This window comes from Poecilia latipinna, unplaced genomic scaffold (assembly GCF_001443285.1).
Source record: "Poecilia latipinna isolate Pla-1442-1.1 unplaced genomic scaffold, P_latipinna-1.0 Scaffold559, whole genome shotgun sequence".
Classification (NCBI taxonomy): Eukaryota; Metazoa; Chordata; class Actinopteri; order Cyprinodontiformes; family Poeciliidae; genus Poecilia; species Poecilia latipinna.
Genome location: NW_015113175.1, coordinates 205,176 through 219,607, shown reverse-complemented (window position 1 = coordinate 219,607; position 14,432 = coordinate 205,176). Strand labels below are relative to the sequence as shown.

The 14,432-nt window shown below is 40.9% G+C and overlaps 2 protein-coding genes and 1 long non-coding RNA gene across 7 annotated transcripts in view; 1 reads left to right on the top strand and 2 right to left on the bottom strand.

Annotated features, from left to right (window-relative positions):
• The window catches only part of LOC106953080 (uncharacterized), a 21,470-nt gene extending 7,044 nt beyond the window's left edge, over window positions 1–14,426 (top strand). Inside the window, exon 3 of the long non-coding RNA XR_001426115.1 lies at window positions 14,108–14,426. This is a non-coding gene — a long non-coding RNA (uncharacterized LOC106953080). The remainder of the gene's footprint in view (window positions 1–14,107) is intronic.
• cox16 (cytochrome c oxidase assembly factor COX16) lies at window positions 1,499–6,443 on the bottom strand. The gene is made up of 4 exons (XM_015041606.1): window positions 6,279–6,443; window positions 5,659–5,736; window positions 2,701–2,769; window positions 1,499–2,014 (listed from the first exon to the last, which is right to left on the bottom strand). The coding sequence occupies exons 1-4, from the start codon at window positions 6,366–6,368 to the stop codon at window positions 1,901–1,903; spliced, it is 351 nt and encodes a 116-aa protein (XP_014897092.1). The 5' UTR covers window positions 6,369–6,443; the 3' UTR covers window positions 1,499–1,900.
• actn1 (actinin, alpha 1) overlaps window positions 7,214–14,432 on the bottom strand; it is a 72,744-nt gene continuing 65,525 nt past the window's right edge. For 2 of the 5 annotated variants that reach the window (XM_015041586.1, XM_015041585.1), the window contains exons 15-22: window positions 13,189–13,371; window positions 12,917–13,051; window positions 12,611–12,790; window positions 11,679–11,825; window positions 9,425–9,505; window positions 9,078–9,143; window positions 8,352–8,510; window positions 7,214–7,808 (exon numbers count right to left, since the gene is read on the bottom strand). In XM_015041586.1, coding sequence (XP_014897072.1) covers window positions 7,650–7,808; window positions 8,352–8,510; window positions 9,078–9,143; window positions 9,425–9,505; window positions 11,679–11,825; window positions 12,611–12,790; window positions 12,917–13,051; window positions 13,189–13,371 — 1,110 coding nt within the window. In that variant the 3' untranslated portion in view covers window positions 7,214–7,649. The remainder of the gene's footprint in view (window positions 7,809–8,351; window positions 8,511–9,077; window positions 9,144–9,424; window positions 9,506–11,678; window positions 11,826–12,610; window positions 12,791–12,916; window positions 13,052–13,188; window positions 13,372–14,432) is intronic. The other 3 variants (XM_015041588.1, XM_015041589.1, XM_015041587.1) reach the window with 2 other exon arrangements.

The window sequence follows — 14,432 nt, the reverse complement described above, 5'->3', positions numbered from 1 at the left end:
GATGAAATTGTCACCATAGGAGTTTCTCAAAACATAAACTATTTGGTCAAAAACAAAAAAAACTGAATGAAAAGTTTCAAAATAATTTTTTCAAGCTAATTTCTAAAACTTTGAATTTTCTTTTGTTGAAGAAAAACAATTCTGGGCATTAAAAAAAAGAAAAAAAGAATTTCAAAAATAATAAAATTCTTCTTTGAATACTGAAGAACAAAACGTGATTTTCCAGAAAAACAAATGCTAAAACTCCCAGCCTGACAGCCAAGCACCTAAACAACCTGGTTAGTGTCGGATTAAAGGTGATCATAATGCAGCAGCAGCTTCGCTACCGGAAAGAATCATCCTTTATACATTTAAGTTGCTGTCTGCTTCCGACGTCGTTTTGAGCGATTCGAAAACGTCATCGCCATAAAATCGCGACGAGAGAAAACGTCACACAGTGGCAGCTTATTTCAGACGTTTCCACCTGCTCGTTAGACCGCTGAACACCCGTATGCATGTAAAAGAACAGCGAAAAATGCTGTTATTTTGTTTGATTAAAAAAAAAAAAAAAGCACGCACCTGTAATACTATTTTCATAACAAACACAATCAGTCCGCTGCGGTGAGCAGTAATAACTGTCAGAGAAACAGATTACTCCTGAGACACGGAGAGCCCGAGGAAACGCTGAGCTCTGGTGTCATTTATTCTTTTCAATTTTTCAGCAGGTGAATCAATGCAATATCCTTGTAAACAGACTTTATTCGTGTTTTTGTTTTTTGCTAAAAAGAAAAAAGGGAGAAAATATCACTTTTAGGAAAACCAGTAATAATTTATTGAAACAGAAAAATCACATGTACATTTTCTGTAAGAGGGAAGTAAAACGCCACCTGTTGGCTGTTTATTGCAACTGTCGCTGTAACCCTAGTGACAGTTTTTAAAGGCGCATTATGATGTAAAATTAACTTCTTTTTGCATTTTACATCATGCTGTGATGTTACTCCCTCATCAAAAACCTACCTGGAGTGTTGCTTTGATTCTTTTGTCAATGTTTGAGAAATCCTTTAATCTCCATGGCAACCATTCAGCTGTACAGAACGCTTGGATGAATTTAGCCCCGCCCTCAAGACAGAGCTCCTCCTCTCAGAGCAGTCGTCTCCCGCTCAGCTCCTTCAGACTAGCCAGAGACAATTAGCAAACACCTGGTGGACCTGTGGATTCGTTATGAGAGCTACTTCTCAGTGCAACACTGGTAAAACTGTTATAGAGTTAATAAAGGAGCCATGTGATGAAGGCCGAGTGTCAGAGCAGGAGTTTTTAAAGAGACAGAGGCCTAATTTCAAGGCCTAATATTACAAGGTCAAATATGTCTCATTTGATATGAAGCATTTTTATAAGAACTACACATTGTGCTATGAAATGGCACTATGTACCAGGAAACGACACAGTACCGCCCCTTTAAGGAGTCTACATATAGTGGAAGTTGGTTCACCAATGTGGAAATCAGCAGGAAGAGATAAAAACCATTTTGAGTCTCGCTTTATTCTCAATATCTTTCAACCACAAAACAAAACATTTAACGGGAGAACAACACGCTCTACATTTCTGCTCTGTCCCCTTCACAATAAGGGCCTACAGCCTAGTGTAAAACATATATGTTTGTGTCCGCCACAATATTTTAAAAGCAGAAACTTTTCAGCAGCAGCTCTGAATGTGTCACAGCCAGAAGAAACCAACATGATTTACTCCAAAATGAGCTATCCCAAAGATTCGGGCCCCAACGCGAGCCAAGGGCTTACAAGCTGTGCTCAGAGCCCCCGGAGCCGAGCAAACACCGGTGCCGCCGTCTCCACGGGCCCCTGCGCTGTCTGGCGTGATCTTTGCGTGTCTGTGTGAGCGCGTGCGGTGGGCTCGGTCCGGAGCCTCAGTGTGTTTTGCTCAGATTGCTGCGCTGCTGCTCCTGGTACTCCCTGGAGTCCTCCCAGGGACGGGGACCACGGATGTTCTTCCACTCGTCCAAATGAATCTCCTTCAACTTCTGGAAAGGAAAAACAAACAGAAAAGGATGAACTTCTTTCCTTTCTTAACTTCAGGATAGAAGTTTTTCCACTGCTAAAAAGCAGATTAAGCTTTGCAGATGCCACACGACCAGCATAGGAATAACCATAAAATGTGCACAAGACCCACCCAACCACCCACTTCTTTACTGTCGGGAAGGTATGACGAGCAAATGTGGAAACAATATATTGTTACAACTGGAAGCAGCTAATTAGCATCTCAACTACAACAACACTGAGTAGTCAGAAAATTCTCCACAGAGCGCTTCTACAGGTTTCACCAACTTAAATTTCAGACGTTTAGAGACTTTTAAAAAGTCTAAAGAGAAATGTACAAACTTCATCCAGTCATCTGGTGATTAATTCACCCATGCTATACGCAAAAAAAGCTAGCTAGCAAGGGCATGTTAGCAGCTCGTTAGCTATAGCCTCAACCATTTCAAGTCAGAGAACGTAAGGAAGACGTCTGAGTGCGACTCAAAATGTTGCCTGAAGAAAAGTTCCACAAGAAAAAACAAACATACAAGATTAAATAGTCCTGTTAATACAAAATTTAAGACATTTTAAGGCCTTCATTTTAGATACATGGATTTAAGGCTTTCTAAGGAAGCGCAGACACCTTGATTGCAAACCCAAGACGGGTTCAGCTGTCCCCAGCGTCTCTTACCTCGTACTCCTCCTCCAGGATGACCGCCTGCTTCTCTGCATTCACCTTCGCCTCCAGTGAAGGGTCCAGCTGCAAGACGACAGAGAGACAAAAGGAAAAAAAGAGAGTTTAATGTTGCAGTCTGAGATTTCTGCTTTAAGGCTTTCCTTATGAGATCATATGTCTGGTAGCTTCAACTATTTACTTCAAAAATAATATGCGATTCTGCTTTCTTAGTAGCAGCAGAACCATTTTTACCCTGTAAATGTCACATTTTGTCCCTTTACAGCCACACACTTGTGCGTATTTTACAGACCAAGAGTAAATGGTGGATGAAGATGGTGCAGGTGCAAGGCTCTGTCAACTGGACATATGTTTGACAAATTAGGTCAATGTGGGAGTGACAAGAAGATGGTAAAAAATACTTATGGAAGTTTCCCACAAGCTATGAAGGAGGCACAGTGGATTTGTGGGAAATGTAGCTCTGGTCAGATAATAAAACATTTAAAATCCAATAAGTTTTTTTTATCATCCGTTTCTCAAATACATGTTAAGTTAAGCTAAAAAATAATCGAGATGTCATCTGACCATCTTATTGACTGGCTGCCAGTCAAATTGATCAAGTTATCAAGTTTGTAAAGAACCATGAACTTGGGTCAGAACAAAATTAAGGAGCTATTTATTATATCTGCCTAATAAGCCGATTGATTCAGCACCAATCTGAGAAGGTTTGACAAAACAAAACAAAAAAATAATAAAAAGATTTCATCAGAGTTTTATTTTTGTGGTCAAAAGTCCAGGACTTTGCAATTAAAATGGACCTCGGTCAGGAGCGGGTCCAAAATGAAAACCCGTCCTGAGCATCACTTTTAATGATATTCCACTGTAACAATGCTGAGGGTTTTCTGTGTGTGACAGATGAGTTTTACAATTCCCAGACTGACTAATTACATTACTACAGCTAATAAATGATTTATAGAATATTTTGCAGCCGTCAAACTAGAGAATTAACAGTCTTAAAAATTAGTATCATATTAACAGTCTAATAGATGTACTTTATACAAAAAAACATCTCAAATATGAAGCCATTAAAAGGTAAAAACAACAAAAAAAAAGTCCAGAAAGGAATAAAAGCCTTGAAGTTCATCCCGGCCCTCAGGCTGAATTAAATCACTGAAGAGAAAATGCAAATTTAATCACACTGGACTTAATCTCTGACGGTGGTTTCAGCGTATATGTGATGTCTGAGAGAGAGCCGGCTAATGTAATCAGCTGATACCAACCCAAGCAAAAACTGGAAGAGTGCTTTTAATAACGCGCCTTGTCTCCGCTCTTTAAATATTCAGCACATTAAATCACATGCGCAGCCACACATGCGGAGGCGAAGTTGGACTCCGCAGGGGTTTGGAGCGGGTCCGTGTGCTGCACACACCTTCGCAAAAGGAGTGTGTGTGTGTGTGAGAGGAGGGGGGAGCCACAGATACAAGGCCCGCGGCAGAGCGCGCTCATCCGCCATCGACAGCCGCCGCACATCAGCGGTAACGTAAGAAAATACGGCCCGGCCATCTGGCTCCCACCCAGATGACTTATATCTGAGTCTGTCAGCGTAAGAGAGAACTCACTGCCAGATCATAACGCCTTCTGGTTACATAATCGTCGTTTTAACTAACTGGTTGCTATTTTGTGAAATATTAAACCTTCCTTTCGACTCTGTAGCCTTGTACTTGTTTTAACGTTGTAAAAGGTGCAACCTCCTAAATATCAGGGGTTTATTGTTGTATTTAGCCTATTTTTGCTTTATTTTGTGGTTTTGCGTTAAAAGAGGGTGTACTTTCTTTTTAAACACAGACAATGGATAGAATCCTATTCAATATTAACAAAATCTTCTATAATGACAAATCCAATAACAATACAAAAAAACGAAACCTTCTCCATGTCAGAAGTCTTTAATTGGAGACCACTGTCCATATCTTGATCCAAACGAAGTCTTATGTGTTTCCAGACTGACCAAAATCTAAATCTGTTTTCAGAGAACTGGCGACCTGTCCAGGGCGTACCCAGCCTCTCGCCCAAAATGTTCGCTGGAGATAGACAGCGGCACCCCTCCTAACCTCACAAAAGGACAAAGGTGTACAGAAAATGGATGGCCGGATGTTTTCAGAGATTCACTTTTATGAGACGACTGAACACAATGAACTTGGAGGTGAGGGCGTCTGAACCGCACCGCAAAAAAAACTAAATCTCACCAAGTACTTTTGGTCTAGTTTATAGTAGAAATATCTTAGTACACTACAAATAAGACAAAACTAACAAGTACATTTTCAGCAAGACAGAGGAGTTTGTTTCAAGTCAGTAATTATTTGTACTAATTTTATAAAGTACCAGTTCCACTGGCAGATTGTTTCACTTGTAACAAGACTCTTTCCCCCCCCCCATGTTATAAGTGAAATAATTTACTAGTGGAACTAGTACTAGTTACTATAGAGAGTCTCAACTTAATTTCCTATCCAGGTTTCCTACACTCACTTTACTTCCTGCTAACAAAACTTAAAAACATATTCAAACAAGAGCAGCTTTGTTGAATGCTCAGCCATACTAAAATTCAGTTTAATTGGGGAAGGAGAACAACGTGATGCTAGTTGATGACATAATCAATATGCTAAATTACAAATGACCTTGTACAATATTAAAGACCTTACCTCAGAAAACACTGATGAATAAACAACAACTAAAACTGTGAACGAACAAGGCTCATCTTCTTGTAATGTTTCCGCATTTTATTTAAAGATGAAAGAGGAAAACCATATTTAATCTGACCTCGCTGAAATTTAACGACATGAATCTTGCAGTTTCAGTTCTAGCCACTAGGAGGAGTACACACGCTGGTAACGGTGCCACACAGGGGTTTCGCCTTGAATTTTTCTCAGGCGTATCTGAATACGCCACTAAGAATGAGATCAAGATTATCTTGGTACAAACCCGTTTTCTGACTTTCTGGGCATCGTAACGGATTTGAGTAAACTCCCGCAAGCCAAAGGAGCCACCAATAACCAGCAGCTGAAAGAAAGACATGAAGAAAGAGGGTGTGGGGTTATCATTTTGGTTACTGTCCAAACTCGCAGCATGCTTGGAGCTGTCTATTATGAAAAAGTGTTTCCCGTTTTCTTTTTACGGGCAAAAAGCAAATGATTAAAAAAATCATTTTAGTGACGTTTACATTGACAATTACTGACTAGTATTACTACAATGGTTATAGAAAGATTTTTTTTAAAACAGGCATTAGTAGTCGACTGCTTTCCAACACATATTTAATGTGTAACGATACAAAGTTACACCCCCAAGTTTTACATCTAAGGTCATTTTACAGTGGCTAAAGGACGCGGCATACAGTCAAAAAGAATTAAATGTTAGTGCATTAAAGCGGAAAAATAATGAATTCGACGTCTAATGAATATCTGTCTGTGTTATGCTACAACAAGCGAACTACCTGATTTACTCTAATAAGAGTGTTTATGCAAGTGCTAACTAGCTAACATAACCTGTGATACGGTCAGTTCATGTACGTAAAAACTCCTGACGTCAGACCAGATCATTCTTACCAGCATAGGGACTCCATACTTGACGGTTTTGTTTCTCTGCAGTGTCTTCCAACTAAACATGACTTCAGCTACATGTTCCTCTGTTGTCATCGGTGAGCAGGTCACAACAGAGGAAGCGCTTTTTTCCTGTGTCCGACATCAAAATCTTCCGGATAGGTACAAGTTTACGAATATTAGTTCCCATTGTTGCTCTTCCGCTGAATTTTGAACCTCTGGGATAGTATACATCAGCCTCAGGCGGTAACAAACTTCACATGCAAAAATATTTATGCGTCACCAAATCACTTCATGAGTTTTTTTTTTTTTTTTGCACAAATATGTTTTATTCCAAAATACCACTTGGTGAAATACCACTCACGTCAGAAATAAAAATGTCAATGTATATTTTAAGGCTACTATTTTTCATTTCAACAAGTGTGAGTATTTTTCCAATTGTTCTTCCAACTGCTTTGCAAATCTACAAACCTAACAGCATGTAGGGATTTCTATCCTGTTGAACCAGTAAACCTCCACCTCAAGTTTCTTCTGTTTTCCTACCCGATATGATACAAAATGTAATTTTTAAATGATTAATTCATTAGGGGGAAAAAAGCTACACCCAGTGAACCAATGTGAGAGTCATTAAAGAAAAGCCGTGAACTTTTGAGGCCGGAGAGCTTAAATTTCTTCCAAGAGGTCATCAACAATTTAACTAGGAATTCCCAGAATTGTGAAAATCTTCAAAAGCTGTTCACATTTCCATATTTTTCTTATTTGTGTGCTGCTATGATATACACCACCAGTACATAACTTAAAGGCCTTGGTTGTGATGCAACAAATGTGTAGAAATTGTAAGAATACTTTGACAGAGTGCTGTATGCGTGTACTCTTTGGTCACAGTATGATCAGAACACACATGCACACAGGTGTTCTTGTATCAAAAACTGACAAAGTACAGACTTTTTTTTTCTTTATTACAATTTTCCGTCTCTTATTTCAACCAGGTGAAGAAAAATACCTTTTTTTTGTTCAGTATAATAAAATATGTTAACTTTATTCATTTTTCTGAAGAAAATCAATGACAAAAAAAAAAAAAAAAAACAACACATTTTATCTCTCCCTCTTTGTAAACCTGGAGAGTCGCTGCTTTGCAATGAAAAGCAAACACAACAAAGACGGAGTGAAGGAGGGGAGGAGGGAGCGGTGACGAAGCTGGACAGGTGGAGAGGACATGGAAGATACTGACAAAAAGATAAGGCCTGAAACGTACAAAAAAGAAAAAAAAAAAAAAATGAGCGCAGCTGGACAGGAGAGTGGAGGCAGGCCGGAGCACGTGGTGGTGAACGGAGCGGGGGGAGGATGGTCCTGGGTCAGGACGCCCGACGCCAGTGTTCAGAGGTCGCTCTCCCCGTATAGAGCCGTGGAGAAGGACATGTAGTCCAGGGCTCCGGGGACGCCGTCGGGGCCCGTGTAGGGGGCCATGCGCGCGATGCAGTACTCGGCCTGGTCTGGGGGCAGCTCGCGGCGCAGCTCGTCAGCCAAGATGTAGTTCTGCAGAGAGTCAGGAAAAACCGAGGTTCAATTTTGACATGTCAGATTATGTCCAGTAGATTCATTGGATCCATTTCATTTATGGTTTTGGTTGTTGTATTGAATTTTTTAATATTTAAAATGTCATCCAGCTCTAGTGCTTCTATAGTTCTTTACAAAATTTAAGCTTATTGGTCTTTGAGACAGTGAATTTGCATTATTACCCCATTATTGATATAGCATTTCAAAATAGTCTCATAAAACAAAACCATAATTTATTATAAGTTCCATTGCAATTTATCACCCAGAAAACTTATTGTGACAGAGCTAGAGAGCACCGATTGCAGTTTTCTGGCTGATCAACGATCTGCAATAAATTAATTTGGGGGGATAAATAGAAACGCATCTCATACTTTTCAGACAGATTAAGAAAAATGAACCACTTTATTTTCTTTCCACTTTGATTTGGTCTGTCCCATAAAATCTCACTAATCTTTTCTCTACCTATACCCTGTTGCACTGCAGCGGGTTGTTGGGTTTTCTGAGTAGCTCTGTGTACCGTACCTTGTCCCCAGCGAGAACCTTGAAGGACGCCATGACCTGGTCGGCTGTGTCCGTGTCGGCCGTCTCTCTGGACATGAAGTCTATGAAGGCCTGGAAAGTGACGATGCCCATTCTGTTGGGGTCCACTACGCTCATGATGCGGGAGAACTCGTTTTCCCCCTGGTGGCGACAGACAGGTCACGGTAAAGCAGCTGTAGTCGGACGATGTCATACAAAAACGGGTAAATCGAAGTGCGTAAAGATAGCTGAGAATTTACACCTTAAACTTCAGGTTGTGAAGAAGAGATTTTCATCTATTTGAAAAAAATAACTATTCAGAAAATGACATAATTTAACACAAGGCTGAAACAATTAATCGGATAAATCATGATTAATCAATTATTGAAATAATTGTCAACCAGTACATCATACAGACTCAAAGAAAGGTCAATTTTTGAAAGAACATATTTTCACATGTTGACATTAGAAGTGTTTTTAAAGCTGCAGATTCATCCTTTGCTACAAACGATCAAGCATTCACTAAAGGAATCTTTTGAAATCCGATTAATCAATTAATCGTCAGAATAAATCAATAACTAACATAATCACCAGTTGCAGCCCTAAAACATCCAGATTGTCCACTTTTCTTGTTTTAAATCTCATTAAATCTACATCCATTACCAACTCCAAGTGGTCCGGCTCTCACACAGAGACATGTTCATACTTGAAGAGTGCTCAATGCTTTACCAGGTTGTAACCCATGGAGATAAGGCAGGTTTTGAAGTCTTCTGCATCCATGATTCCTGTTCTCTTCTACAAAGTCAGCGACAGACAAACATAACCAGCAGGAGAGGCGAAGTACAGCAGAGGGAGGGAAAGGAAAAGAAATCACGAGAAGAAAGGTTCGAGTGAGAAGATTTTTAAGCAAAGTGTGGGGAAAACAGAGAGTTCAAACAGGAAGAGTAAAGACAAAAACACAGGAAGAGAAGGAGGGATAACAGAGGAAAGTGCAAAAGAGAAAAGAAAAGAAAAGAAAAGAAAAAAAAAACTTCAGTTAAACCTCGCACTGCGGGAGTGTGGCTACGATCAAATACCTGCGCGTCGTTGGCGATATCGAAGCCCAGGCTGATCAGGCAGGCCTTGAACTCTTCCGCGCCTAGAGTGCCCGAGTGGTCCTGGTGTGTGGGGGAGGGGCCACAGGCCATGCAGCAACACATACAGCCCAATCAGTGATGGCGAGGGGGAAACGGGGAAGGGTTGTGGGGTGTCGGGTAGGTGGTTGGGTGGAGGTAGTGCACCATGCACGGGAGAGGGGAGGGGAGGAAGAGGAAGGTGAGGGTGAAGGGAGAGGGCCATGCATAAGAGACAGAAAACAGAGAACACAGTGCATATCGATTAGGACCGGGCAGGTGAACACATGGTGGCAGCGGCGCTGCCATGCTTGGCGAGGCATTCAGAGGCGTTAATGTGCAGCGGGGCGGGCGGATCACAGGGCCTCCAGGTGGGATTATTCATATCGTCAATGGCACAGAAACAGAACAACAACAACAACAATGCAGGAACTAAGAAGTACGACGGAGTATGAGAGCCATGCTAAGAAAAATATAAATATGTAATACGAGAGCAAATCACAAAATTATGAGTGTGAGAGTAAAGTCGCACGGGAAAAATGGCTGAGATAATTTGAGAATAAACTCGTACGTGAATAAAGTCGTAGGATATCGAGAATAAGTTTGTACGAGAAAAAAGTCAAAATAAAACGAGAATAAAGTCATAAAATCACCAGAGTGAAGTCAAAATATTATGAGGACTCTGACACAAAAAAGAAGTCTTACAGCTGTGGTAAATGTTAACAGATTAAGTGTTTCCTAATTCACAAGATGCTCAGCATTCCTTGTTTTATGGAAGATGTTTTCTCATGCAAGAGTTCTCAAAATATTAAGATTTTATTCTGGTAATGCTACAACTTTATTGTCGTAATCTTATGACTTTATTCTCGAAATGTTATTTTTCTATTTTATTTATTTCTTAGCGTGGCCTCAGTACTCCAGCATAAAAAAGACAAACTGTTTGATTTTCTTTCCTTTAAAACAGAAACCTAAAAAAAAACATGATTAAAAACAAACATTCATTTTGAATATGCAACAAATGAATCAAGTCTTTAAATTACCAAAACCCCCAAAAAACTATTTACATACATTAATAGACGAGATTCACCCCAAAAATAACGAATCACCTTTCTGAGTTTCTTAGGAAAAGTTTACACTCCAGCTGCATGTTGTCATGTTTGTGCGTTTGGTCAGACAGAGAGTGAGATAGTTGGATGGATCTGCGTCTAACCTGAAGAAATGCTCCTGGATTTCCTGTTCTGATCCTCGTCTACGGTCACGAGATTTGCATCATGGCCGCAAGGACAAAATCATAGAAGCCTGTTAAAACTTTCCCCTCAACACAAACTAATCTGGATCATTGTTTCCTTGTTTAGAGCTCACTACGACTTTCCTTTGTCATTTCAAAAGCCGAGTTAAATGACTTCTGAGTTGCTCTGGATGCTGGCAGGACCTGCCAGGAGCAGGTGTGACGTCAGGGAGACTTACCTGCTGCTGGAACGAACCCAGGACTCTGACATCACAGGATGGGATGGAGGTCAGCTTCATTGAGTCGACATAGGGGTTATATGCAGTTTTCCATGTTATTCTCTTTAGCGGTCTTCCCCTTTATCTCACTGTTAGGCATGCTTACTCAATTCTATTTAAATCAGTAATTCTCTATTTATTTTGTTTCTATTCATTCGTCTGTTTTTGTTTTAAATTTTTTTTATTTTTTTTCTGATTTACTCATCCAATCTTGGATGAATTTTAGTCAAATAGTAATATCTTATGTTGTTTAATAGGCTCTAATTTTAAATGTCTGTCCAGTTAGAATTTAACTACTTAAGATTATTTCACGTTATAGATTAAATTTCAGATGAAGTTCCAGATCTCTACATTTTTCATAATGACACTTTAATGCAAAGTTGACACTTTTAATGGACTTTCAAAGCAACCTTTAGAGCAACTTTGCATTAAAAGTGTCATTATTCACCAACTGACACTTCATGACAACAGTCAGACATTCATAAAGATTTCTTTATGTTCATGACACTGCCATGTCAGTCTTAAACACCCCGTCAAATAAAGTGTTACCACGTTTCTTACGCATTTGAGTATTTTCCTACAACAGTTCCATGATAAATCCATGACTTTGTTCTGCATCTATTCTCTGATTGGTTCCCACAAAACCCTTTGTAAGGATTGAACGGTCAGCCGTCCCTCTGGCCGCGGCTCTGCGGAGCGACTCGGTACTGACCCTGTCGAAGTGGTTGAAGGAGGCGCGGAACTCGTTGAGCTGCTCCTGGCTGATGCCCTTGGCGTCTCGTGTCAGGATCTGGTTCTCAATTTCGTTGATGGTGCGGGCGATGGTGGTGAGTAGCTGCTCCCAGCCCACACGGATGTGCTGCACGGCAGAGAGAGACCGGGAGAAGAGGAAGAGGATGATGAAGGGGTGGGAGAGGCCTGGATCTGAGCGTCAGTCTTCACTTTGGTTCCATTTAGAACCAATTTCAGGGAAATGCAACCCTGATGCATTCTGGGATGTCATAATATTTTAGGCCCGTCTGGTGATAAATTTCCTTCAATATTTTCCAACATTAAGGTCACCAATGTCCATGTACTTTACTGGGATTTTATGTCAGACTAACTGGAAGTAGCCTGTAAATGTGAAGCGGAAGCAGAAATATTAAATAATGCACCAATTTCTTTTTTTTTTTAACCAATAAAATGGATAAGAAGTTTGGCATGGAGCTGAATTCATATGTCAATTTGACTGAGCCATTTTAAACCATGAAAATGCTTTGATAGAACCGTTTGTGTTTAGCATCAACCCACCAGCTTACATTTACCCATGATGGACATAAAACAAAAAGCTAGCCAGCTAACAAGGGTATATTATTAGCTGCTAGTCAGCAGCAGCCTCAACAACTTCAATTGACATAATGGCTTGAGAAATTCTGGATGCGACTCAAACGTTTGCCTGACAAAGTCCAGCGAGAAAAATAAACTACATAGAATATGGTGATTAATGTATTTAAGGCCAGCTTACATTTTTTATTATGAATCTTAGACATTTTAAGGCTTTAATTTCAAATTTAAGACTCCAGATACCCTGTGTCAAATAATCCATATTTCAGTGGAGATCAGCATCATCAGGAGGACTGGATTTGATCCGTCGCAAACATTTACCTCCATTGTGTAGTTGGTGTGTTTGTTGTCGAAGATGAGAGCCTCCTGAATGAGTTGGTGGTCTCCCTCCAGCTGGTCGATCTTTGGCTTGTAGTTGATGATGCTTTTCTCGTACTGGCGGAGGTGCGTCAGCTGGTCCTCTAAGGTGCCGTGCATTTCGATCGAGATCCGGCCGATTTCCTGCTCAGGTGCACGGACAACGCCATGAGATGTCTGGCTTTTACAGCCTCACCACAAGTTTTCACATTTGACCTCGTCATGAAGTTTTTGTTATATATATGATCAGTGAGAGGTAAAGTTGTCAACCTCCATCTTGGTCTGTATCCAGGGCCCAATGACGTTGGCCTGTGTGGCGAACTGCCTGCGCAGACGCTCGTTGTTCTGCTGCCGGGCGTGCTCTTCGATCAGAGCCTGGTCTCGCTGAGGCACCAGCTGCCTGACCTGCAGATTGGAGTTAAAATTGTAAAAAAAAAAAGCCCAAGAGATTTTTATAACAAAAACAAGAAAAAAAAGAGAACAAACTGAGCAATCACTCTGTCTTAAAGTGAAAGAAGAAAGAGATCTCTGTGTACCAGTACCTTATCCCATTTAGCGTTGATCTCCTGTGGGTTGATGGTTGTGTAGGGGTTGGTGCCGGCCATGTTCACATGATAGGTCTGCACGATTTTGGCGATCTCATTGTGGATGCCCAGGATGGCCTGGCGCTCTTTGTCAGCCTCTGGCAGTGTGGCTTTGAACTGCTCATGGGCTGTGCTCAGTCCCTGAAACAACAACAGACGTCTGAAAAAGCATGGACTCCCGTCTTCTTCTGTGGGATAAACCGAAACGGTGACAGTTTTCATTTTAGCTTGAAGAGAACACATTAAAGTATGTACACCTTGAACACACCAGCACCACGTTCCTTCCTACTTTGGCCAAGTTTGTCCTGGACAATAGACAGAGCTCTTAAACAACAACAAAAATGAGATTTTAAGTTTCTTTATGTTATTTTGGAATGTAGCTTGAGAGGAATCACCAAGACTTCTGTTCAATAGGGATTTCACTGCTGAAACACTGATGCCTGCAGATGGCGTCACTGTTTTAGGTGCCACACTTCAATAAATAATCACTTAATTGAGTCACCAAATAAAGTGGGAGGACTCCCAAAGCCCAACTCCGAATCAACTCTTAAAGCTTTTAACGCAAAGTTCAGGTTTGGGACTGATGGGGACAAGTTGAAGTCTTAAATCTGTAAAAGGTAAAAGTTTGAGCCAAGTCTGACGTCCCTTAGGGTCCAAATCAAGTCTAAAGGTTCCCACGTACTCCTCAGACGAACCGTACGTATTCTGAGAGTCCAACGTACGGATCACCTTCGTTTCTCCTGACAAATTCCTTCACTTCCCACAAGCCGAATGGATACAAAGCAAGTTCGAAGAGCTGGTTGGGTGCCTTTCCCGTTTCTTCTCCACCAGGGCAGCAATCTGTACAAGCGGAGGTCTACTTTGTGCAGCAGTAAAGTCCACCAGAATCCTTGGGACTGGTTGCGCCGATTCCCAACCTCATCAGCTTGGCATCAAAAACAAAACGGTTTGACGTGAATACCGTTTTCCGCCAAGCAATTTACCGTGCGACACAGTACGGTAAGTTCACAGTACTGCACAGTACGGTAAGAAGTTCAACTCAAATTTCGAGGCTTTCACCCCAAGTTGAGTGTCAAGTTTGTAAGGATCCAGCTCAAATCAAGTCTCAAGTCTTTGAAGGCCAACTCTGTTTAGCACATTTTTAACATTACCTTATTAAATAAATTCTTGTTTGGTTCGGACCGGTTTAGCTCCTTGCTCAC